The sequence below is a fragment of the Crocodylus porosus genome, unplaced genomic scaffold (assembly GCF_001723895.1).
Source record: "Crocodylus porosus isolate Cpor-Errol unplaced genomic scaffold, CroPor_comp1, whole genome shotgun sequence".
NCBI lineage: Eukaryota > Metazoa > Chordata > Crocodylia > Crocodylidae > Crocodylus > Crocodylus porosus.
The window spans coordinates 2,840,708-2,867,466 of record NW_017728944.1 but is presented as its reverse complement, the minus strand read 5'-3'; the positions used below and the strand labels follow the sequence as shown (position 1 = coordinate 2,867,466).

The following is a 26,759-nucleotide window of genomic DNA, read 5'->3' as shown; positions in this document are numbered from 1 at the left end:
ACTGTAATACCAGGTCAATGCATGGAGTGGATGGAGCACGCTCCGGTTCCACCACCCAACACCAAAAAGAATCTGCTCAATATAGTATGGCTTATGCACAGAGCAGGCCGGGAGGCCAGGATCAGAGTGCAGCCCTGTGAGGTAACCGCCATGAGGGGTGGTAGGTCCTGCTCCTTAGCCCACAGCTGCAGCAACTCCACCTTGTAGGGTGAGCACATGGGGGGCTTAGCCAGGACCCAGCCCAGGTAAGTCACACAGGGCACGGCACGGCGGAAAGCAAGGGGGAGAGTGTTGTGGGGAGAAAAGGACAGAGCTACTGCCAGGACAGAACTATGGCTGCTTCCTGAAGACTGAGGCCAAGCTCCCCCGAGCCCCCAACCCCTGGTAGCAGGACCCCTTCAACAAAGCAGCACGTGTCCTTCATTGTGATTAGTCGAGCCGCCTGCCAGTCATAGCTTTCGACCAGCTGATTGGGTGGCTTGCATCGTCTCCAGCTCCTCCCCATCCCCCTTCTTCAGTGTACCTCCTTAAGCAGGCCACTGGCTGGTTTGAACAGCCCGGCGGGCTGCGATTAGCTGCTGGGGGGGCCGACCCGCCCCCTCCACTGGAGAGCGGGGGAGCTGATTGGCGAGAGCCACCTCCCCCGGCGCGCTGTGATTGGCGGAGCGGTTTCGGCGGGTCTGGCGGAGGTTTGAAAGGCTGCGAGGCGGCCGGTAACTGACTTCGTGTGCCAGAACCCGCGGCGAGAGTCTGCCCGGCCCGGCCCATCTCGTCTCGTCCACCCCCCGCACCGCGCCCCGCCGCCGCCATGGAGCTTCAAGAGCCCCAGTCGTCGCCTCTCAGGGTGCGTCCGGGGCCCGTCTCTCCCTGGGGCCGGGGTTGGGTGGGGGGCGCGAAGCACAGCACGGGGAGAGGGCCCGGGGGGGGGAGGGTCACCGCCCTGTGTTGGGCTCCGGTGCCATCGCTGTCGTGTCCCCGCGACCAGGCGCTGAGCGAGAACACGCAGGCGAAGGCCGCCAAGAAGGAGAAGCGGCTGTCAGTGGAGAGGATCTACCAGAAGAAAACGCAGCTGGAGCACATCCTGCTCCGGCCCGACACCTACATCGGCTCCGTGGAGCTCCTCACTCAGGTGCCCGCCCGGCGCTGCGCACGCGCGTGCGTGTGTGTGCGTGCGCGGAACTGCCACGCGTCCAGCCTGCGTGCGCGGCTGCCAGAAATCCTGTGCGCGTGTATGTAACTGCCTGGAGTCCAGGCTGTGTGTGCACATGTGTGTGTGTGCGTGTAACCGCCTCAGATCCAGCCTGTGTGTGGGCAACTGCCAGAGGTCTAGTTAGCGCGTGTATAACTGCAAAAGACCTTGTTATCGTGCCTGTGTGTCTAACCGCCAAAGATCCAGCTGGCGTGTGTATGTGTGCAATAATCACAAAAGGTCCAGCTCATGTGTGTTGTGGGAGATGCGGGTGGGGGGTTCAGACAGAGCAAAGCGACTTTTGCCTTACCGGGTGGCTGAAGTTAATTTCGTAAAATGGGAAACACGGGCACATCCTCTTTTGTCTCCGGCAAAACCCTGCACAGGGCGTTTCCAATGGTTTGTTAATATCAAAGTGTGAGAGAGGTTTTGATTTTTAAAGTATCTGGGGGAAGGTCCTTCGCTGTGTTTGTACACATTTAAACTCAGTGTGTTTGTACAAACAATGCCATGTACAAACACTGTTTGTACAGCACTGTGGTGTCTAGGGCTTGTAGGCACGCCACACTAGGAATTAATGCGATTACATTTTAGCCATGGCTGTTGCTCTCCCTAGAGCCTCCATCTCTGTTCTGTTTCTTCCCATCATGTTTTTATGCAGTATTTGCAATTTTATTTATTCGTTAGATTTAAAATGCTGCTTTTCCCAGCAAAGGCTCAATGTAGGCAGAAAGTTCTTGTGAGGGTTAGTGAGCATAGAGCCATTTAAGTGGTGCTTATTTAAGACTGCTTTGTTTAATTTGAATGGGATGTTTTTCCTCCCCATTTAGTATAGATATCAACTGTGATCAATAATGTTAAGTGCTTGTAGCTTGCTCGCGTAGTCATGTTCCCATAAATTAGAAAGAAATTACAATACTCTACATTGCCTGTTCAGTAGTACTTAATTCCTTGACAAAAGTTAATGATTTTCCATTTAAACAAGAGTTAGTTAATTAGAAAGCAATGTAGTGTAACTTTGATTTATAAATTAAGGGTAAGGAAATCACAGCAGATCTGAAAAATATTGAGTGTTTCTCAACTTTATTTTCAGCAAATGTGGGTATATGATGAGGATGTGGGACTCAACTACAGAGATGTGACTTTTGTGCCTGGATTGTACAAAATCTTTGATGAAATTCTAGGTAAGCTGAGGGATTTAACAGTTCAGTGGCTAGCAATTTATTCTTCTGAAAACAAATTCTGGATGCCTGTGTATTAGGGGAACCCCAACTGTTTACTTCATTTAGTTTAAAAAAAAAAAAAAGTATAATGTTTGATGGTAATTTAAAATAACCCTTAACTGTGAGGATTTGCAAAGCATTTTTAAGACCACAGGGGTCAACCTTTTCAGCAGTCATGCCTTAAAAGAGCCTTCATCATTCCCAAGTGCCACTGTAATCCCCTATCTCTGTCTGATCTGCTGTTCCGCTTCATGCCCTATACTCCCTAGCTGATCTTCTGCTCTGCTTCTGCTGCTTTCCCTATTTGCTGTATTGTGGTCTGCCCCCTCCTTGATCTGCTGCATGCCTCACACACAGGTTGCCTGTGGATCTTGTGCCACAGGTTAGCCGCCCCTGCTTTAAAATAATGTCCTTGTATCTTCAGGCATAACTGATAATTGTTTAATATTAAACTCCTAAAACAAGGTTAACAAGCATTCAGATCCAGCCTGCAGAGCTGTGTCATACAGTCTGTTGGGCTCCTGGAGGGACTGGGAATGTGGGGTATCACTCAATCCCAGGGTATGGAGTTTTGGGGCATGTTTTGGAAGCAGGTGGGCAAAGCATGGCTGTGGTTGAGCCCTGCAACTCCCTGAGCCAATGCATCAACTCAGGCACTTGTAACAGTAGTCCTGATCCAGTCAATGAATAGCCCTGTTGGTTCAGATCCAGTCCAGGGGTGCCAGACAAGCCTGACAGCCATACTCTTTGCAGTCCAAAGGGTGTTCAGTGGTCTCTGAATGTATGTGTTCCATTAAAAACTGTTTGGATGTAAAGTTTTTCTATTCTAAACAGCTCAGATTTCTCACTCAAAGTAATCTGGTAATTTTTTTCATCTTAGTCAATGCTGCAGATAACAAGCAGAGGGATAAAAACATGTCCTGCATTAAAGTGACAATTGATCCGTAAGTATTTTGTTTTCACTTTTGTTGAATGATTTTTCCTCAGGTGTTATGAGCAAAATAGTTCAGTATGTTGGCACTTGTATATTTTCCCTTTCTCATGAGGTTAGAGTTGTAGATACTGAAGAACATGTTGTGTGACCCAATCAGAAGCAACTCCTGCAGCTCATCAGATAAATAACTGCAAGTTTGTCATTTTTCTTACCTTGGTCTCCTGCAAAGTGGTGATTTCAGGTCCTATCTCTGTTTTTAGCTTTTTACTTATTTTGTCCTTTTCAATTTTTGTACTGCCTTGTCCTCTCAGTTGCACCTTTTCATTTGTGGAGCACAGATATAAATCATGTATAATGTGTACATCATCAACTGTGTCTGCAGATCTGACTGCACGTTTTAAGTTGACTTGTCTTCCCTCTGCTGGCTGCATCTGCATTGTTGAGTAGGAAATTTCCTTTTGATGAAATGATGGCTTTTTCCCCACAATAAGAAGACTGGTGGGATTAAAATAAAATCAACTATTTTGAATTCAAAGAATATTTAACAGTAGAGCAAATTTTTTGGTTCTGAAGTTAGTTTGACAGTCCTGCTAAGATTCATTAGTAAAGTTGTAGATGTAAAAGAAGGAAAAACGTAAAGCTCCATTGTCCTCTGACTTGAGTTTTAGAATCTGTTCCCTGTTATTACCTTGAAATAGTATCTTAAAGTGGCATTTTTATAATGACCACCTGGTTTATTATTATTTGTTTGTTAGGAAAATATTTTCTTCAAGCATTTTAGAAGGAAGAATGTTACCTAAGTTGGCACTTGACTCTTCATGTGATACCGCCAATTCCATTTTTATGGGAAAATATTTCTTTTTCTATACAGGGAAAATAATACAATCTGTGTATGGAACAATGGGAAAGGTATTCCTGTTGTGGAACATAAAGTGGAGAAGATGTATGTACCTGCCCTTATTTTCGGACACCTATTAACATCTAGCAACTATGATGATGACGAAAAGAAAGTCACAGGTAGAGTCTCTTAAAAATAATGTATTCTAGCTGGGAATATATATATATTTTTTTTTTTTTTGGTCCAGCCCAATTGGCTTTAAATGCATTAACTAACCTAAGTGTGACTAGGCAAGGGTTTGTACCAGAAATGCAAAAATTATCAAAGTACACTTTTCTTGCTGCTTGTAGTTAGCAGCTGTGAGAGAGAGTCATCAAGACGGAAACATCCTTTAGTAACCTATCCCAGACAAATGTTTGTCCTAAACTTTCAGAGATTTAGGTCAGAGGTTCCCAAGCCCCAGTCCGCAGGAGGCTTGGCTGCTGGACCGAAAGTGACCAGCATACAGTGGACTGACAGAGAACCCTTTTTTACACTGAGTATAAAAAAGGTTTGTCTGCTGATCTGCACTGTGCCAGTCGCTTCCGGTCTGCAGTATGCTGGTCCACAGTTTGCCAAGCTATGGTCACTTCCAGTGCATGTTTTCCTGATCCATGGTCTAAAAAAGTTGGGAACCACTGATCCAGGTAATCTCTTCCAGTGCTTTAAAACACCCTGTTAGGTAGAAAGTTTTTCCTAATATCTAACTTAGATCCCCTTTGTTACTGTTTTGCTGCTTGTCCCATTCCAGTAAATAGAGAAATTTATTGCTGTTCTCTGTCTACCAGCTTTTTGTATTTGCAGAATAGTGTCAAATCCCTTCTCAGCCTTTTTTTTTTTTTTCTTCAAGCTGGGGGTGTTGAACCTACAGCCTGTGGAGCCCTTGTTATCTGACTCCTGGGTCTGAATTGACCTAGATTGGCCCTACAAGCAGGATCCAAGATGTGCAGTTCATGCAGCACCTATCTCAGTTCCTCTGAGATCCATGCCACACATGGTGCCTGCCTCGCCCACTCTGGCATGTATCTGCATGCAGCATGGATCCTGGAGTACATGCTGCAGGTGCTGGATCCTGCATGGATATAGGGAGCAGATCAGAGGCCTGTGCCCTGGTCTCAGGCTACTGATCCAGCATGTGGGGTCAGATGACCCCTGTTTTAAGCTAAGTTGCAGCTCATCCAGCCTGTGGAGCCATGTTTCATGTTTTCATGACCTCCAGCAATGTTTGTCGATCGTCTCTAAATGGCCCCTCTCCCCTAGTCTATCCAACATCTCTTGAAGTGGAGACCCCAAAACTGGACATAATATTTCTGGTGAGACCTCCTCACTTTTATAATAAAATGCAAGAATGGCTTCCTATGACTTGGATACAACATTCCTGTTAACACATCAGTGCAGTATTAGCTATCTTTTTCTTTTTGCAACAATATTGCATTGATTTGTATTCAGCATGTGATCCATTTCAAACACTACAGCCTTTTCTAAAGAACTGCAAGCCAACCAGTCATTGTACCTCCTTATTTCATTGTTCCTTTCTAAGTACAGTACTTTGTGTTTGTTCTTACTGAATTTCATCCAATTTATTTCAGGCCATTTTTCCAATTTCTAAGGTCATCTTGAATTCTAACTTCTCTAAAGTGCCTGCATCCCCATCCAGCTTAGTGTCATCTGCAGATTTAATAAGTATGCTTTTTCTGCTGCCAAACCACGTCTGCGCTTGAACAGCAGCTCAAAAATGGAGTATCCTGGTCAGCATTGCTGCTGCTGTTCAGAAAGTAGTAAAGCTCCTGATAAACTTATGAATAGTTCTGGTAAATAGTAGAGGCTGGGGTAGAAAGGAGGACCCCAAAAATTTAGAGGAGGGAGAGTGGAAACTCCTTTTAAAAAGTCATCTACACATATAATGTGTTGTAATGCTTCTACTTCTTTGCTATAATATATATATAGAGAGGAAGTTTTCCAGATTTATTAGAGTTCTCTTAGCAGGCAGAACTGAAACGAGAGCCTCAGAGGAGGGGAATCCTAGTGCCCCACTTCTAATGAGGAACGTGTAGTGATACAGGACAGGATAAAATTCCTTTGAGAGAAATATTCCATTGAACTGCAGCTTTACAGCTATGTACCAGAAGCACAGAATAGCATCTTGATCATTTTGTTTTGGTCACATTGCAATGACTGAATTCTTAAAACTGGGTAGGTTTTTTTGAAATAGCTCATGTTGTAAACCTGACTTTATCATTTCAGGTGGTCGAAATGGTTATGGGGCTAAATTATGCAACATATTCAGTACCAAATTTACAGTGGAAACTGCATGTCGTGAATATAAGAAACTGTTTAAGCAGGTATGAATCCTCTCGCATGGTTTTGGTTGTGTATTTCAGTCAGGTTATGCCCAAGGACTAGATTTTCAAAGATTGGCCTTTGAGTGCTAGGAGTCAGCTACTATAATTAATACTTGTAATTCAATTAGCATTTGGAAACAAACTTTTCCCCCTTGATAAGTAGTCCAATAATAACTTATCTTTATGCTTAAATATTTCAATAGCTACTTGTATTTGACAGTTGTGACTCGTAACTTTTTTGTTTCCCAGACCTGGACAGACAATATGGGAAAGACAGGCGAGATGAAACTGAAATACTTTGATGGAGAAGATTATACCTGTATCACATTCCAACCTGATCTGTCAAAGTTCAAAATGACAAGCCTGGACAAAGACATTGTAGCACTGATGTCTCGGAGAGCATATGATATTGCTGGGTCCACAAAAGAGATCAAAGTCTTTCTAAATGGAAAAAGGCTGCCTGTGAGTGACCTATAAAAATATTCATAGCAATTAATATTTCCCCTATCACTTAGGCTATAAGTTTTTCTTCCAAGTAACACAAGAATTTAAAAGATCTCTTGGAGGATAGGCATTAGTTTGTAACGGAAACTTGAGTGCAGGAATCTATGGGCTTTACTGGTATCTATAAGGGCTATTGTAAACAAATAACCTTATTTATAGGTAAAAGGATTCCGCAGCTATGTGGATCTCTATCTGAAGGACAAAGCTGATGAAACTGGTAATGCACTTAGAGTTGTCCATGAAGAAGTGAATAATCGTTGGGAAGTGTGCTTAACTTTAAGTGAAAAAGGCTTCCAGCAAGTTAGTTTTGTCAACAGCATTGCTACCACAAAGGTAACTTTACTGGTATTTAATTAGTCTGTAAGGTCCATCTACCCTACCTTTCTGTTATAGTTTAGACCACTTAATGGGTATATTCTTTGATCTTAATTTTGTCAGTCACAATGAAACTTCACTATATATGAGTGAAAATTCTCTAATTGGATAATGTGCTTAATGTCTGTGTTTAGTTGACCTGCACATAATGATTCCATTCTGTGTGAGCTGCGTCTGTGAACTTCTCATGATGTTTGATGCCCTTTTTTCCCCCCAGGGTGGTAGGCATGTTGATTATGTAGTTGACCAGATTGCCAATAAACTCATTGAAACTGTAAAGAAGAAGAACAAAGCTGGAGTTGGAGTTAAGCCTTTTCAGGTAAAATCTCGTGAGTTTTTTGGCTAGGAAACCAACTGTAGTGCTACTGTAAACTGAAACCCCAGTTTGCAACAAATTGCTTGCAATACCTGATTAATTGTAAACATAACTTTTTGCTAAGTTCTGAAATGCTAAGGGAAAGCATAAAATATGAAAGTCTCAAAGTTTCCAATTTTAGGAAGTTATTACATTTTCATTCTACTGTTGAGGAAAAATAGCTTCAGTTGTCATCCTTCATACTTAAACGCGGCATATTTAGGTCAGTGCAGGTACACTGTTTATGTAATGTCTTTAAATCTAAGCATGCACAGTTAGAATGGATTACCCTAAAAAATTTACTTGCTAGGTTAATATTAGGAAAAAAGCCACCGCCTCTTTGACATCCTAACAAATAACAAAATTGATCATGTATGTTCACCAGCTATTTCACGTTGTCTAGAACTGAACAGGATTAAAAACATCAAGTACAGCTTACAAAAATATAGATTGACAGTCTTAACTAAAGTATCCAGAAGCAACGCTATAGAATGAAATGAATGTGCACAGTTTATAATAATTATTAAATATAATTACAGGTGAAGAACCATATGTGGATTTTTGTGAATTCCTTGATTGAAAACCCAACCTTTGACTCCCAGACTAAAGAAAACATGACTCTGCAGGCAAAAAACTTTGGCTCAACTTGCAGACTGAGTGACAAATTTATCAAAGGGGTAAGTATTGAGGTGCAGTGAATACATGCCTGTAGCTGAGATCAGTGAAATTGCCTCTTGATAAATTTAATGCCATAGGCATACTACATATAGATTAATTTCAATTTTAAATCATTTGATATCGTGGCGTAGTTAACTCTTTCCATAACTGTCTCTCTTATATTCTAGGCAGTCAGCTGTGGTATTGTGGAAAGTATCCTAAACTGGGTAAAATTTAAAGCCCAGATCCAACTGAATAAGAAATGTTCATCTGTGAAACACAACAAGATTAAGGGAATTCCTAAACTAGATGATGCCAATGATGCTGGTAAATGTTTTATACCCTTTCTAATCATAGGGTTTTTATTCAAACATAGCAGCTAAGTGTTTGTGGCAAGTGAAGGAGAAAAATGTTTCCTTTTAATCGTGTTATGTAAGGGAAATTAAGCTAGGAACAGAAACTGTGTTGAATATTCCTCCTATTAAATTTTTTCTTGAAGATTGTTCCAAGATCTGTTCAACTAAACCTTTGTGCTTGTTCAGATACTTATTTTTCAGTTCATTTCATGAGTGTGCAAACTTGGGTTCATTTTAATCAAGATATTGATGAGAAGTGAATTGCTTTTTTAGGCAGCAAGCATTCTGCAGATTGTACGCTAATCCTGACAGAGGGAGATTCGGCAAAAACACTGGCTGTTTCCGGGTTGGGAGTGGTTGGGAGAGACAAGTATGGAATATTTCCCCTTCGTGGAAAAATGCTCAATGTTCGAGAAGCATCTCATAAGCAGGTTAGTAGGAATGTCACTGAAATATATGTACTGGAAGATGTGGGTGACCAAGTGCAGAAAAACGTTTTTAAGCTGAGGTGGTTATGTTGTTCTTATTAACCTACTGCTGTAACTTTGGAAATTACATCCTAAGTAAACATGTGAGCCTACTCTCACCCTGAGCCTTTCTTGCAAATTAAGATGTAACATTGACAGTCCTGTACAGTGCTTTGCCTGAAGTGTAGTAGCTGTGATATGGAATGTAACATTTGTTTGGAACAGGTTAGCATAATTTAAGCATTAGACATCATTTTGAGCAATAGTACATCCTACACTTGAAAAAACCCAAGACACACCTGACACCCTGTCCTGTGCAATCCTTTTTTTTCAGATCATGGAAAATGCTGAAATCAATAGTATCATCAAGATTGTTGGCTTACAGTATAAGAAGGACTATGATGATCAGGATTCACTGAAGAGCCTTCGCTATGGCAGGATCATGATCATGACAGATCAGGTAGGATTCACTTAATCAAAATTCAAAATAAGGAACGCAACTAAAAGAAATAATATATACTTTGCTTTTTAATTGGTGCTGTTGTACCCAACTTCTCACATACACTTGTTCTTATAATCCTAAATCTCCTAACACAAAAGTTTCTATATTAGGCCACCATACTTCTGTATCATAAAATAAATAAAGCAGTATCTCTACCATCTCATGCCAACAGTTCTGATTGGTTGTGCTAAACAGAGGAGACAGTTTGGAAGTTCTTGGGTCTGTTTTGACCACTTGATTAAGGTCTATAATTCTCTTCCAACTTTTTTTCTGCTTCTCAGGTATAGTTTCATCATGTAAAATCTGAAAAACGTAGAAGCTGCATAACAGTTATGCAGCTTCATTGCCATTGGTTGTATGTCGGGAAATGCTAAGTATCTCCTCTTTGTGAGGTGTTGAGCACTGCATGAGACAGGCCTGACTTGTAGTTGCTTCCCGGCATGTGTCTGACTAAAATCTACCTTCTGAAAACAATGTTTCAGGATCAAGATGGTTCTCATATCAAAGGCTTATTGATCAATTTCATCCATCACAACTGGCCTTCTCTTCTACGGCACAATTTTCTGGAGGAGTTTATTACTCCCATCATAAAGGTAAAATCCTGAATAGAGTGCAAGTGAAATTAATAATACCCTGAATGTCCAAGTCTTGGATTCCCTGGGGTTTCACAATTCTAATTTTCCTTCACTATAGGTCTCCAAAAACAAGCAGGAGATTCCATTCTACAGCATTCCTGAATTTGAAGAGTGGAAAAATAACACTCAGAATCACAACAGCTGGAAAATCAAATACTACAAAGGTTTGTCATAAACACTGTGTAGTAGTGCTCAGAGCCAAGTAAGAGCTTTTTCATTATCAGATAAATGTACATGATGTGCAATATATAAAGCACAATACATCATTTGAGGATATACCAAGTGAAGGCACCTTAAAGATCTGAATTAAACATAGGCCTTACATTCAGAAACATTTCCCAAAACAGAATGATAATGCTACAGGGATCCATTCTCCAAGTGTTCTAGGTGTCTGTCTATTGCTGTCAACAGTGCAGAATCAGAAGATCCTTGGAAGTGAAATCAGTTTCCTTCTTTGTTCTCACTGCACTGCCAGAAACCTTGAATACTGCAGAGCACAACTGGATAATAAGAACTCTTTTTAGGCTTCAGTTAATACCTTTGGGAATCTATGGATGTCACTTAGCCCTGGATGTGAAAGCTCAAGACAGAGCTCTTCTTTTTTTGCTGAATCTGATGTTTAGCTTTTGGGTTTCGTGATACTTTGATTTCCAGAGAGTTTATGAAGTCACCCTCACAACATATATCATCAAAAATCTGCACTATGCGCTGTAGCTGAATATGTTCAAGGTGGCTTTTGGCACTCACTGATATTGGTATTGCAGGTCTGGGTACCAGCACATCGAAAGAAGCTAAAGAATACTTTGCAGATATGGCAAGACATCGAATCCGCTTCAGATACTCTGGCCCTGAAGATGATGCTGCGATCACCCTGGTAACTAAGAAGACTTAATTGAACTATTGACCTCTTACTTTTACTATTCTATTACTTGGCGTGCTTTGTGTTTTCTCTTAACATGATCTCAGAAACCTTTAGACCCAACTCAAAGTATCTTTGTTTCCAAGGTTACAGTTCTGGCATAATCAGTAAAATCACCATTATTCACACATCTTGGAGCTGAAAGCACCCATATAGCAATGAGTTCTACATGTAGTTCAGTTCAAACGAATCCCAATGTAATACAAAATATTCCTTTAAAAGAGTTCTGCAAATTTTGTTGCATTTGCCTGCCTGCCAGGTCCCTGGAGCCAGTTTTTTTAATATACCTTTGTGTTAAAAATGGGCTTCCGCTATTGTACTGATCTCCCGAGGTCCCTTCCAGCCCTAATGTCTATGAAATCTATGAAATAGTTGCCACCAGAATTTCTGTCATCTTAATCAAGCATTGACTGTCAAGTATACATTTGTCTTGCTAACCAATTCCATGAACATTGTCCCCAAAAGCATGAAGCTATTATTGATACCTAAAATGAACTGGGGAGATAGTTTATGATGATTTGGTTAACTTGCGTACTGCTTTCATTGACCGTAGTGGAAGTAATGCTCTTCAGAGGGCCCAATATTGGTGGACTTCAAATGGAATCCCTTTTGATTTTGTAACTTTTAGGCCTTTAGCAAGAAGAAGATTGATGAACGAAAGGAATGGCTGACTAATTTCATGGAAGATAGAAGGCAGCGAAAGCTACATGGGTTGCCAGAGGTAATTAGCTTTAAATGTATTGAGGATTGCAGTCTCTCTTTCCATAGAGTGGTGCTCAGTTTTATTCTAGTATTCTAAAGCAATATGGATCTTGGGGTCAGGAAGTTGGTCACAGGATACTGAACAATTCTAAAGCTGCAAGATTCTATGGAGTTCACACTCACTCCTATCAGGGTTAGTGTGGCCTCAATGTCAGTTGTGCAGAGATTAAGTTAGAGCTGTTTTTTAACGTTTGCCCTTGGAGTAGTTTTAAAGAAGTGGTAAATTCAATTATATTATTATAATGAATCAAGGGAATATCTTGAAAATAGCAGTATTGGATCTGAACTGAATTAGGCATTTCATTTCAGCAAGGTCAAGTTGCTGTCATCAAAGAAGTAAGAAATCCTTAAAACCAAATCTGTTTTTATCTTTTAGGAGTACTTGTATGGGAAAACTGTTAGCAACCTGACATACAACGACTTTGTCAACAAAGAGTTGGTCCTGTTCTCAAATTCTGACAATGAACGGTCCATCCCATCCCTGGTTGATGGTAAGTTACTCCAAGGGATGGGCTTTTTTGTAGGAAATTCTACTGAGAAATTAATATTTAAATGTTTTCCTTAATTACAAGGAATCAAGGTAATCTTAGTTTTAGTTCTGGATAGAGAGCTGGGAATACCAAAATCTATTCTGTTTCTTCTCTATCTCTTTGGTCAAATCACTTAGTATATAAGCAGAAGTCACAATTGTATAACTGTCAAATGATGCTTATGATTTAAAATCTGTATAATTCTGTAGCAATGCAAGTATAGCATCAGGGTCAGAGTACAGCAATTTAGCTCACTTGTATTGCTTATAGATTCATACAAATGTAACTAGATTGTAACAGCTCACGTGAGCCAAGTGGCAGCTCCCCCTTCTCTTTTAAAGTGGGGTGGAAGATGGATTTGTTCATACCCTTAGCCTGTCTTTTTCCGGCTAGGTAACGATGAATAATAGCATCTCCCAAGGGTGCTAAGGCTTTATATGTACAAATAAGTCTGAGATCCTAGGGTGATAGGTGCTAAGTGCAAAGTGTTGTGTGTAGTGATTGCTAAAGCAAATAACATTACTTTTTTCAATAAAGGTTTGAAGCCAGGTCAAAGGAAAGTTCTGTTCACTTGTTTCAAACGAAATGACAAACGGGAAGTGAAGGTTGCTCAGCTGGCTGGTTCTGTAGCTGAGATGTCCTCTTACCACCATGGAGAGGTAAGCTTCAATACAGTGCACAAAATACTAAGGAAATATTCTATAAGCTAAATTAAACCTATATTGGGTACATCAATAAAGGTGGGCTTTTTTTGGTTGGTTTAGTTTGGTTTGGTTTTTTTACCGATGGCTGACTATTAACCTGTCATTTGACCAATACTGATCCAATAGCCAATACACAGCCCAGCAGCATGAAGAGCGGCATCCGTCCCATGAGTCTGAGGGGGGAAAGGGGTGTGGGTGGGGCAAATTAAGGCCCCCATGGTGTGGGAGAGAGTCAGGGGCCCCCACGGCTGAGGGAAGGAGTGGTGTGGGAAACAGAGGAGAGCTTCCCCTGGGATGCACACCATGGCAGAAAGTCTCCCCCATACCTTCCAGGCAAGCCACCTGTGGCTCCACCTCGCACTCTGCCCCATCTGGGAAGTGCCTACCCCTTCTCCACTCCCTTCCTCACTGTGGGCCTGGATCTGCCCCTCCCCCAACCCATCCCCACGCCTCTTCTCCCTTCCCCCACAGACTTACTGGCCAGACACTGCTTTCCAAGCTGCCCATCTTCATTCCTGGCTGCACACATGCACAGGGCATTTATCAGTGACATTATTGGCTACACTGGCCAAAAAAAGCTGATTTCCAATAATGTAATTTTTCCTTTTATCAGTGCCAATCCAATATGGCCAGATATATCGGTGTACCTCTACTAACTATATAAATTCATTATACAGTTTTGCCCTTTTCAAGAGGAATTCTATTCTCTTACAGTTCAAATCGTTCTCTGTTGCAGGTGTCACTGATGATGACCATTATTAATTTGGCCCAGAACTTTGTGGGCAGTAATAACCTCAACCTGCTGCAGCCCCTTGGTCAGTTTGGTACCAGGCTGCATGGTGGGAAAGATTCTGCCAGCCCTCGATACATCTTCACAATGCTCAGGTCAGTGCTAAGGGCTTGTTAGACTAGCCACTTATGGGACTTGGATTTTGTTTGCGCTTTAATTTGATAGTTAGAACCTAGAGTAAGAAAGCCTTATTAGGAGGTTAAGTAAGAACACCTTAAAGGAAGGTTAAGTTCTTGCTAACTCTAACATTTCCAGCTTCCCTCCTTTTGTATGTAACCACTTGAAAGAGACTGGAATTGTTCTTCATGCATCATGATTCAAATAAGTTATACTCTGCTGTTGCTTTCCCATGAAGCAAAAAGGAATGTGACGAAACAGAGATAGCAGCAAGGAAAAGCAGAAAAACTGTGGAGTGAGGGGAGTGTTTAAGGAATAGAACTAAATTAGTAGAGAGAAGTTTAGTGCCCTGTGGAAGTGCAGGTGTGCTCACGCTCACTCACTCACTCTCTGCTCTTTTTTTCTCCCCGCCCCCCACCCCCCCCATGTGTGGTCTTATGAAACCTGTTTTGCTCTTAGTAGACATCTGCACAAATCTTCTTTTCCTTTTTAGTCCATTGGCGCGGTTGATGTTTCCACCAATGGATGACAATGTCCTGAAGTTCCTGTATGATGACAACCTGCGTGTGGAGCCAGAGTGGTACATCCCAATCATTCCAACGGTGCTTATAAATGGTGCAGAAGGAATTGGTACTGGCTGGTCCTGTAGGATTCCGAACTTCGATATCCGAGAGGTTGTGAATAATATTCGCCGTATGATGGATGGAGAAGAGCCTTTGCCAATGGTAACTAGGCACTAAACTAAGATTATTCTTTAGGTCTTCAGCATATGTTGGAGCCTGTAATGCATTTTTCCAGTATAAGCATTAGAGGTGCACTGATATATCAGTCCCATATCATATCAGCACCAATATAAGGAAAATTGACATTATTGGCAATGGGCTTTTTTTGGCTGATGTGGCTGATAATGTCACAGATCAATGCCTCATGCAGGCGCACAGTCACAGCACAGAGAGCAGCATCCGGCAGGTAAATCTGTTGTGAGGAAACACAGGAATGGAAGGGAAGTCCAACAGTCTGCACCAATCTTAATTATAACTTCCTGACCCCAAATGGTGATCACTCTGACCCTGAGTTGGAGGGGCAAGACCCCCGAGCCAGGAACTTCTGGCTTTAAGTCCCAGCAAGAAGCATTGACACACCTAGTCAAAATTCTCAGCTTTGGCTGCAGCCGACACTCAGCAGACTTAACCACACCTACACGTGTGTAGCAGAAAAGCATGAAGGGGGCAACCAGCAAAGGCCAGAAGCATGGGAAATACCCACAGTAGAACATAACCATAGCTATACCTATCTCATCCCAACCAGTGGTTGTCCAATTTCTTGAACACCTACAGCGATGGAGAGTCCACAGCTTTCCTAGCCAGTCTGTTCCACTGCCTAACTGTTCTAACAGTTAAGAAGTTTTCCCTGATAGCCAATCTAAACCTACCTTTGCTGCAGCTTCAAGCCATTGCTTTGAGTCCTGTTCTCTGCAGCAAGAGAGAAAAGGTGTTCTCTTTATGGCAGTCCTTCAAGTATTTGAAGACTGCTATCACATTCAGTCTAAGGCACTTTTTCCACAAGCTGAACATGCTTAGCTCCTACAACTTCTCCTCATATGACTTGCTTTCCAAGTCCTTTTTCATAGTTTCATAGTTCATCATTGTCACTCTCACCTCTGGACCCCCTTTAACTTCTTCATGTTCTTTTTAAAATGTGGAGCCCAAAACTGCACGCAGTGTTCTAATATTCTTTCCTATTTAGCTTCCTAGTTACAAGAACTTCAAGGGCACAATAGATGAACTAGGACCAAATCAATACATGATAAATGGTGAAGTGTCTATCCTGGATTCTACAACCATTGAGATCTCTGAGCTACCAGTAAGAACATGGACACAGGTAGGAAATGCAGAATTTGCCACAGGAAAATTTATCTTGTCTTATAAACAACAAAGTCTGATGGTTAGTGCTGAGTGCTTTGGTGGTCCTGGGAGAACTGAGGACCTGACTTGACTTAATTCTTTCATCAGACCTACAAAGAGCAGGTGCTGGAACCCATGTTGAATGGTACCGAGAAGACTCCTCCATTAATCACAGACTTCAGAGAATATCATACAGACAAAACGGTCAAGTTTATAGTGAAGATGAGTGAACAGAAACTGGCTGAAGCAGAAGCAGCTGGACTGCATAAGGTCTTCAAACTCCAAACAAGTTTAACATGCAACTCCATGGTATGTGCCACATTGTTGCAAGAACTCTTTCAATAGTTAAATAAAAAGCTTAAATTTAAATACTGTCAATGTAGACACCAAAGATACTCAGAGCCAAAGCTGCTGTGCATTTAAAAAATGTACTACCTCGTACATATCATTCACTTCCAGTTTCTACCTTTCTTTGCTGCTGCTGGTTTGAAGTTGATAACTTATTGGTGAATATTTATGGAAAGTTTGGTTGTACGCTGAAATTCTGGGAGCAAGACAAAGCAGTGTGGTTTTTTGCTTTGAGGTACTAGAGGTGCTCCTGTCATTCCCAAGTCCCCTGAGGATAGTAATTGTGATAGTGTGATACCAGCATTGTTAGCATATGGTATGTCATGAAGCAATAGTTTTGTCCCAAAAGTCAAAGCCCAGTATGTGCCATTGGCATAATTCTGAGATCCTTGAAAGCCTAGAGTGCCTTTCCTGCTGTGCTTGAAAAATGGATTGATTTTGAAATAATTTATCTTTGCTACATAGGATAAAAGCCACCAAACCTCAGGGTTGTGAGTAAATAAGCTGTTCTCTTTTTACAACTATAAGGTACTGTTTTCCCTCACCAGGTTCTCTTTGACCACGTGGGCTTTCTCAAGAAATATGAAACTCCTCTGGATATTCTACGAGAGTTTTTTGAACTCCGATACCGGTATTATGGATTGAGAAAAGAATGGCTTCTAGGAATGTTGGGTGCTGAGTCTTTGAAACTCAACAACCAAGCTCGTTTCATCTTGGAGAAAATAGAGGGCAAAATAGTGATTGGTATGTATTGTTCTTGGTGCTGCCTCGGTGTTTGTAATCAAACATTTTCTTTATGAAATTTATAGGCTAGCTGGGTGCTCTTCTGAGCTAGTTAAGTGGTCTTGTTCATTCAAGCTGTTTTTACTGACTTGTGCCATAGATAATATCTATTTATGATAAAATATCATAAAAAATCACTTCATAAATGCTCCTTGATTTTTAAAAAAATAGTCCTGTATATATACATTACCCAAATAGAATGCTACTTGACTGTTACGTTCATTGCCATTATTTTGAAAGTTAAAATATTTTTAAACAATTGTTTAGCAAAAGGCCTACTTTCTCCTTACCCAGCTTAAGGGAGTGGAGTTTGGAGGTTGAAGCAACAATTTGTGCTTTTCTTCTAAAAACAAGGGTAATCCTCAAGAGCCCAAGGTTTTTTCTGCATTTCATTGTTGTCAAAAGGGGACTTAATATTCACTCTGGCACCTTATGGACATGAACAAAATCCCCAAAAAAACAGTGCTTTACTTTCAGCTTGACACACCCTTGTACTTTAGCAGGGCTTCTTGGCACTTTTATTTAATAGTTGATTCAATCAGCTATTAGATAAATGTGCTTCAGCAGGGCTTCCTGGCACTTTTATCTATACGGAAGTTGGGCAAGCCAGGTCAAACTGATGTGATGCCTCTTCCAGGCAAGTGATTCCCCACCCCCACATCTGTCATTAGCCTCTGTATTTCGCTGACTTTACACAAAAAGTGAAGTAATTCTCTCTATTCCCTCTCTCAACATCTACTTTCTGGAGCATTTTCTTGCTGTTCGTGGATCTGTTCTTACCAGGCCTCAGGAGCAGAATGGTCTGATAAGTCACAAATCATTAGCCAGATCTCTCATTTAGTATAGGCGTGAGCTCCTCCATATCTTTTTTTCAAAGTCCCATTGTGGTAACACTTGTGAGATGTGAAGATTGTCAGAGTTCTCTGTGGTGCTGAGCTCCTGTAATCGTATGAGCCTGACTGACTGTTGCCACTTGTCAATGTCAGTGGAACAAGTGGTATCTTTTCAAACTTCAAGCATCAATGGGCTGGTAAATGGCAAATCTGTTTCCTTTTTCTTGTGCCAATGAAATATAAACCTAGTGTAAGCTTCATAAACATCATGCTTCTGGGTTTTTTTACAGAAAACAAACCTAAGAAAGAACTGATTCAGGTTCTTATCAAGAGAGGCTATGAATCTGATCCTGTGAAGGCATGGAAGGAATCTCAACAGAAGGTAATTCCATTCCGCCTTGCCATAATTGGTCTGCCTGGGTTCTAAAGCAGCACAGAGCAACATAGGTTTAAGGCAGGGGCAGGCAAAATACAGCCTGCAAGCCGAATCCGGCCTCCCAGGCCATTTCACCAGGCTTGTAGGCGGGTGCCTACGAATTCGCTGCATCTGGCCCGGCCCTGTGCTGCCCCTGCTGTGCTCATATGGGCCCACACCGTGCTCACTCCTGCAAGGGCAGCACACACTGCATTCCCTTCCTTGCCCACAGCACACCCCTGATCTGGGCCCCTCAGGTGGGGAAGCATCAGTGAGCAGGGGAAGTAGTGGCGGGCAGGCAGAAAGGTAAAGAAGTGGCAGGAGAAGGGCAGAAGTGTTGGTGGCAAAAGTAGCAGGGGTGGGAGTGGCCATGGTGGGGAGAGATCAGTAGTGGCAGTGGGGAACAGTAGGGAGCTTCATGCTATGGAGCTGGGCTGACTCTGTCCCTCTCCCTGCCACCCCAGCCAAGCCCCATGGTCTGCACTGGCAGCTTCGTTGTGCAGGGCTCAGGTATGTGAGCCCCGCACTAAGGAGCCAGTAGCCCGGCCATGTGCAGTCCTGGGGTTTGCCAGGACCACACTGCTGGGGGGCTTCACATACTGCTGCCAAACCCCATACCCCACCACATCCTGCCATACCCCCCACCAAAATACAAGAGTAAGACTTCATTTTAAGCTATTATGCAATCACTTTTATCTATACTATACAAACACACAAATCGGGACAGTATATTTTTTTAATAAAATTAAAATATGTTATTGTAGATGTTTGATTTTTACTATATAATTTGGTTTTTTTCCGGTTCCAAGATGACAAACCCTTTTCCCAAAAGGAGTACTTCTGGGGGCAAGAGGAGGGGATGTCCAGTGGCAGAAGTCAGGGGTTAGGGGCAGGATTTCCGGTCCCAAGATGATAACCAGGAGGTGGTGCACCTGTCAAGGGGTAGGGCTACCCTTGCAGCCCTGGACAGGTCACCAAAACTCATTAAGCAGCCTTCCACCAGAAATAATTACGTACCCCTGGTTTAAGAAACGGTAATGGGGAAAAACAATCTTCCTATTACCATTCCTATCTTGGATATTTAAATACCACATGTAAGCCTGTTATGGGAAAGCTGAACCAAATAAGATTTTATCTGAGAGTTGAAGAGTCCCCAGTCTTTTTTGTTTCTTATTTCAGTGCGATCCATAGACTAGGTCCATATTAAAAGTTCTGTCTGAACAGTTCCTAATATTAAGTGATTGTTTCATTATTCCTTTGGAACGTAAGTTTTATGGGAGGATTGCATTTCTGGTGAGAGGTGATTTCGCAGGTAACCAAAACTGGTCTTAATAAGAGCTTGGAATATTCGGACAGATACTGAAAGACACTATATTTGAGGGGACTCATTGCAGAAGAGTTTCTTGGGGTGATATATACAACATATCACTCACTAGATGGATTCCTATGCTTTGTACCACTTGAAGTTTTTTCAGGGAGTGAGATTTGATGCCTAGTTCTGAGTAGCTGTAATAGTACCTGGAAGTCATGAATGTATGTAGTACAAATGCTGTGCAGCATCTAATAGCAACATTTATATACAACAGTTAAGACTGTGGGTCAAAATGCACTTACGGGCATTGTACATTTTAATCTGTAGGATACAGAAGATGAAGTAGATGAGGATGACCAGGACAAGGAACCCACAGCAGCCTCTGGACCAGACTTCAACTACCTGCTGAACATGCCCCTTTGGTATCTAACTAAAGAGAAGAAAGATGAGCTCTGCAAACAGAGGGATTCCAAAGTATGGTGACTTTGTTCACTGTTAAACAGCTGGAAAAGAAAATAGTGGCTAAATAATATATGTAACTACTTATTCCTGATTGCCCTCTTTTAGGAAAAGGAGCTGGAAAATCTGAAATGCAAGAGTCCTTCAGATCTGTGGAAGGAAGACCTGGCAGTTTTTGTTGAAGAGCTTGATGTATGTAGATGTTCAGTGCCAATTTCTTGGGCTTTGAATCTTGTAATCAGCTCCTGGTCAGCTTGGTTTACATTTTTGTGCTGACCTCAAATATTAGTTTGAATGTGTTGTGTGAGATTCTTTCCTTACTATAGCAGGAAGCCATAGCCTTAGCCATCTGATTGGTTGGAAAGGATGTCATTATTCTAGAGCAGAGCTGGAATGAAGAGAATTCAAGCCAGAAAATGTGGCAGTTGAAAAAAGTTCTTACACTGTGTAGAGAATTTTTAGGAATGGCAAAAGGAAGTCCAGAAGTGGGATGTAAGCAGGGGAGGCCTAGAACACTGCTTTCATTAACTAGCATGGTTATTATCCATGTCAGTTCTGGTTGCTGCAGTATAGCTCTGCAACAACTACAGCACTTTCTTTTATTTCCCAAAGTAACCAGAACTATAGCTTTGCTTAAATAGAGCCCTTCAGAGAGAGAAATGTGCAGGTGTCCTCATCTCCATCAGGTGATAGGAAATCCATTGCACATGGGTTAGCAGAGTGGGTTATTGTGTCAGCAAAACATTGTTTTTCTTAGTAGCAACGGGTATGTTTTTCTTTCAGAAGTTCCCTGTTGTACTGTTTTATGATCTCCCTCTGTAGGCTTTGGAAGCCAGAGAAAAACAGGATGAGCTGGCAGGGATCACTGGCAAACCGATCAAGGGAAAAGGAGGGAAATCAACGGTGAAAAAGCTACAACTGGCTGAAACCCTGCCGTCACCACATGGCATAAGAGTTGTTCCACAAATAACTGCAGAGATGAAGGCAGAGGCAAAAAAGAAGACAACAAAAAAAGTCAAGGTAAAACAGGATACTCAAGAGGACACTTTCAAAGGGTCCTTCACATTTCAGGCTCTTTCAGTTGCATTGCAGCTCTAGGTAGCTATGCAGATACCTGGGCAACCTGTTCCATGTTTTGGCGCAAGAATCAGAATTTGGGAAGTGATATTGAAAGTGGGTGTTTTCTATGATCTAGAGCTAGTCTCAACTTTCCTTTTCCATAGGCTATTCCCTCTACCAAGTTTTCCGGTCCACCCTGCTTAGTTTTACATTTTCTACACATTTATAGGTTGACACTGGGATATGAAGGCAGCACAACGCAGTCCAAAGTATGTGTGTTCTGGTGGGGGGGGGGGTAGATGACCGTTATAATATTTAATCATTACCTGTTCCTAATTAGCATATTTATGCTTTGTGGGACTGATGGTAAACAATTTGCTCTGTCTTCTTACCTTAGCAGCTGTTTATCATTTCAGAAATTTGAATTTGGTATTTTGTATGTTACAAATTAGACTGTAGTTTTTTTAATCTGTCTGTACCTTTTAGAGTGAAAAAATGGAAGGGAACTCAACAGACGAAAAGGAGCCTTCAAATCTTAGACAAAGATTAGTAAAAAAAATGAAGACTGAGCCAGGTAAATACTTTCTACATGTAAATCATTTCAAAGGAAGATGAAGACTGTTGTTCTGAACTTGATTGGGTGGAATCTTCTGAACTTGATTGGGTGGAATCTGGGATCAATATGTTTGAAAGAATTAAGTGAAGGGGTATGCAGAATGATCATTAAGAAAAAGCTGAAGTAGCCTGCTGATGTGATGTTTAAGCTAGAAACAGCTCGGTTAAAGCTTTACTCTTGAGTTTAATGGGCACTTCTGGGACAACCATTCATGTGCAGATTTTCTGAGTAATCCCTGTGCCCAGTGCTTTCAGGTCAGAAGAAACAGACCACTCTGCCATTCAAGCCAGTAAAGAGAGAGAAGAAACGAAATCCTTGGTCTGATTCAGACTCTGATTCCACTTCTGAGTGTGAAGTTATTGATGTGGTCCCTCCTAGAGATAAGCCACTTCGCCAAGCAGCAAGTAAGTGATACTATTTGAACTCAAATGGGCAGTGAGGGAAGGCCAAATGAGCATTGAAATATCAGGGCTAGACCAACTAGAGTCTCCTTCATCAGGTGATCCCAGTAAGAAAGTAAGCTAAACATTGTGTTGTATGCTAGATCTAGCTAATTTTATTGTAATGCAGACTTAGGTTTTTAGGACTTATTTTATCCCCTCTGTGGATAGCTCTGCAGGCTAAGGAACTCATTAAATTTGCTTGGTTGTGCAATTAGATTAGATAATCATATCTGTTTTATTAGCAAAGGCTCAATACACTTTTGATTCGGACGAAGATCTTGCCAGTCAGAAAGTCAGTGCAGATGATGACTCTGGGGCAGCTTTAGGCTTCGAAGACTCCTCCATGGTTGAGCCTTCTTCAGAGTGAGTAGCATTTATGTACAATAAACTGTATATGCTCAATGTCTCTCTATATTAATTAACTGTTTAATGACTGAGGAACTCAGAAGTGTTGTGGTTTTTTCCTTCTAGGAAAACCAGTAAAACTGCAGTTAAAGAGGAACCCAAATCACAATCTGTGCAAAGCTCCATTGCCAGTAAGTATTTATATTTAAATTAACCAACCTCTTTGGTTTGCCTGAACTTCCCAAATGTATTTAAAATGGGTGGGGAAGTCTCTGATCCTAGTTGTAAATATTAACAGAGACAAGTATTTGCTACATGAAAAATAAAAGTTCTCTTGTTTAGTGTAATATTAGGAGGTTGAGAGCTGACCTTGGTAACATTTCACTTTATTCTTACACTACCACTCAAAAAATGACTTTGAGAAAGAGTTTAGTTTTTCTTAACGTGTTACTACGCATTGCTTAATCTCTGCTTAATGAAATATGTACAAACCCAAACTCTAATTTAAATGATTTTTGGATGGGATTTTAGTCTTGAAACAAGACAGACGAATTCTTCTTATCTTTCTGGGCAGAACGAAACCCTCTAAATTGAATTTGACAGCATTTTTTGCAATGATCTGCTTCATGTTTCAACATATTCTCACTTTTACTGGGAAAGTTGATCTGTTTAGCATTAGTTCCATAATTTCTCATAAATGTAAGACATTCATTCAAGTTATTTTATTGTACTTGCCACACACAGACACCCAAATCCTTTATCACACTTTGAAGGCTAGTATTCTGGTTTTACAGATCACATCACTGGCTTATAAACCTGTTGGATGCTGATGTCAGAATAAGGTACTTTATAGCCAGCTGGCAGTGTCTCCCATTTCTGGGGGCAAAAAAGCCAGCTGCAGTTCAGAAATGATTTGTATGTTTATTTGGAAAGACCCAGTCAGGATTTTAGGGAAGCAAGCATTAATTTCTGGAACAGTAGGTTCAAAATGAGGTGAATTGCATTTGTAATCCTATACTGCAACAGGTAGCAAACTTCTGTTGCAGATAAGACAGCTCAATAACCAAAGGTTTACTTGCCTCTTGATGTTTCAGATAAACAGCCTTCCATCACTGATGTTCTAACCAAGGAAAAGGCACCCTCCAAATCCAGCAAGGTGGCATCTAAGGCAGAATCTTCAAGTTGTGGTAGTAAAGCAACAGCCCCCAAGAAGCCTGCCCCAGCCAAAGTAACAAAGAAAGTAACAAAAAGGAAGCCATCTTCCTCAGATTCAGACTCAGATTTTGGGTTAAAGCCCTCCAAGTCCACTACAGTGAAGGTTTGTATTCTGCTGTATGCCAGGCACTGGTATTCATTCCCCTGTCTGTATTAGACCATGAGCTTACACTAGGATATGGTATGCAGAAGGTGCAGGCAGTATGGGTGGGGAATCAGGGCTGTGCAAAGCTTTGGTTACTGATGCATTCTGAAGGAGATTCAGCCCGATCTGGCAGCCAAATCTCCGAATCGAATCAGGAGATCCATTAATCTTTCTGAATCGAATTGGGATCCTCCAGACATCCGGAGAGATTTGATGATTCAGCAATAGACACAGCTTTATGGGGGTTTTTCTACAAACCTCAAGATAGTAGGTGCAGCTTGTGAATACTAAGATGGTGGGGCAGATGGAGTGTCCCATGGGAGCAAAGGGGGGTCCCCCATGTGCTTGGCAGCGGACCCAGAAGTACTTCCAGGTCCACCATAGAGCATGTGGGGGACCCACACCCCCACTTTGGCAATTGGTGCCTCCTAGGTCTGGGGGGGGGCACCTGGAGTCCTCCCACAGCCAATTGCCAAGCTGGTGAGGTCCCCCATGTGCTCAGCAACGGACACGGACGTGGACCGGAAGTACTCGGTCCGCTTACAGGTCCGCTGCTGAGCACACAGGGAAGCCCCCTGCACTCCCATGGGATGCACCTCCGCTCCACCATCTCAGTGGTCATAAGCCACACCTAGTACCTCGAGGTATGTAGAAAAAACATATAAAGCTGTCTATGGCCAAATCGCTGATTCTCCAAATCAGAATCAAATCTTCAGATTCAGCCGAATCGAATCGGGACAGTGATCCAAATCAGTGAACTGAATCACTGTCCCCCAAGTCAGGTTGAATCTGAATCAAATATAGCCTGCTTCACACACCCCTGTAGTCAAGTAGAGATAAATCTGAGCCTGAATTTCATCTGCTTATCTCCTCCCACCTGGTATCACCCTTCAAAGGTGCTGATAGTATCCTAGGGTGCCATGGCACCCTAGGTGAGAATTACAGAATCAGATGCTACATATTTGACTGTTTTTCTCCTTAGAAAACCAAGAAAGATGAATGTGACTTTTCTGATGACTTAAACACGGACATCCCCAGCTCACCTGTTCCTCGTGCAAGGCCTGGACGTGCCAGAAAGCCAATTCAGTACATTGAGGAGTCCGATGATGAAGACATGTTTTGAAATTTGGACGAAATTTAAAAGTACTTATCTTAATTATGCTATAAATTAGCTTTGGGCGGAGCCTGAGCCATGCTGTCATCAAAGAATTACAGCTCAGATTATAGCAAGTTGAGATCCAGGAAGTCCTTTTACTGATTCACCAGTGCCTGCCCCAAAATTATTATACTGCATGTAAATACAGAACTAATTTTCCTATAAATTTAACCCATTGGTATTGGTTTGACCCTCCCCTCCCCCCTACCTCAAAATACCAAGCATCAATTATACAATGAGCAAACCTGATCCCCAGTTAGTTGAAAGCCCTGCTATCTTTCTTGACCCTTCGTGGTCATTTTAGTGTAGAAGCAAATTTTTATAGATGACAAAAATCCCTTTATATAGACACTCCCTCTTTCGATTGCTTTAATGTTTGCAGAGATGTATTGTACATCTCTTAAGCTGCACAACCCCAAAGTATAAGCTGCCAAACCCTTATCCAGAGATTTTTTGAGTTGTACCCCTCTCTGACTTTGCAAGGCCAAGCCTTGCTCTTTTATGTCTGAGTTGCCATATTCAGAATTTGTCTTAACCTTGTCATATTTTAATCCCTATTTTTCCCTATGAAAAGGTTGGTGCAAGTCAGTTACTTCACTATATTTGGTGTGGGGTTTTAACATGTGCATCACTGGCAAGGAGCCCATCCTCAACACAGTAATCACTTCCCCCGGTAAGAGGTACTTATGGTTGTGAATAAACTTCAACATAAAAAAGCCAAAGGACACCTCTGAGCTGCACTTCAGAAGCAGCTTTGAGGGAAGCAGTATCGTCAGTGGTGAGGGTGCTCATCCTATGGCTGGAAGTGTTTTTAATATTGACTGCATCTGAAGGAAATCTTTAATGTTTAAATTAACTTTAGGAAAGCATGCAAGTTGTTCCAATGAGAACACTGAAAAGTGGCTGAGCCTTGTCCATTGGGTTCACCTGCTGTTGTGTCCCAAGTAGGAGCCATCATTAAAATGGTTGCTGCAGCAGCAGGAGGCTCAGACAGTGGAGATGTCACATTTTTGCAACAAAGTTTTAGTATCCTGTTAACAAGGGGCTTCCTCCTACTGATGTCTGATGTGTGCACAAAGTGGGTGCATCTTTCCTGTGGGTCCTGTGTAGGCCACCTGTTAGCTTCTGGTGGTCCAGCTTGGGCTGTCCCACTACAATAGCCCAATGCTGGTTACCACAGGCATCTAATGGCAGCAGCATGGAAGCCAATGTAATCCATATTCCCTGCAGAAGGAGTTGGGAAGAGTTCCATTTGTTTTCCCTTATTACTTCACTGGAGTATTTGTCTGTATTTATCTGGTTTTTAATGGTATGCTTTTTTTTATGCCCCAGAGCAAAATTGTGTGGTTGTTTGTCTCTGTAAATATTCTCTATGTTTTTGACAACTGTGTTCTCCTGAAATTTGTCTTTTTTTATATATTTCTCTAATAAAAAATTTTTTAACCTCAGCTTTGCTTAACACCACTTTTTACAGAGCCTTTATTAAGG

At 41.8% G+C, this 26,759-nt stretch overlaps 1 protein-coding gene across 1 annotated transcript; it reads left to right on the top strand.

Moving 5' to 3' along the window:
* Positions 1–753: 753 nt before the first annotated feature.
* On the top strand, positions 754–26,719 carry TOP2A (topoisomerase (DNA) II alpha). Its single transcript, XM_019550351.1, has 34 exons — positions 754–844; positions 986–1,129; positions 2,283–2,373; positions 3,293–3,356; positions 4,218–4,363; positions 6,468–6,565; positions 6,815–7,027; positions 7,229–7,402; positions 7,662–7,763; positions 8,339–8,476; positions 8,645–8,783; positions 9,086–9,243; positions 9,614–9,739; positions 10,264–10,374; positions 10,475–10,580; positions 11,181–11,290; positions 11,964–12,056; positions 12,474–12,588; positions 13,165–13,286; positions 14,068–14,216; positions 14,732–14,963; positions 15,985–16,119; positions 16,251–16,451; positions 17,039–17,234; positions 18,397–18,488; positions 20,161–20,307; positions 20,401–20,484; positions 21,115–21,312; positions 21,838–21,925; positions 22,222–22,371; positions 22,653–22,773; positions 22,882–22,946; positions 23,850–24,073; positions 25,098–26,719. Exons 1-34 carry the CDS (start codon positions 809–811, stop codon positions 25,236–25,238), a joined length of 4,509 nt encoding a protein of 1,502 aa, XP_019405896.1. The 5' UTR covers positions 754–808; the 3' UTR covers positions 25,239–26,719.
* The last annotated feature ends 40 nt before the right edge of the window (positions 26,720–26,759 follow it).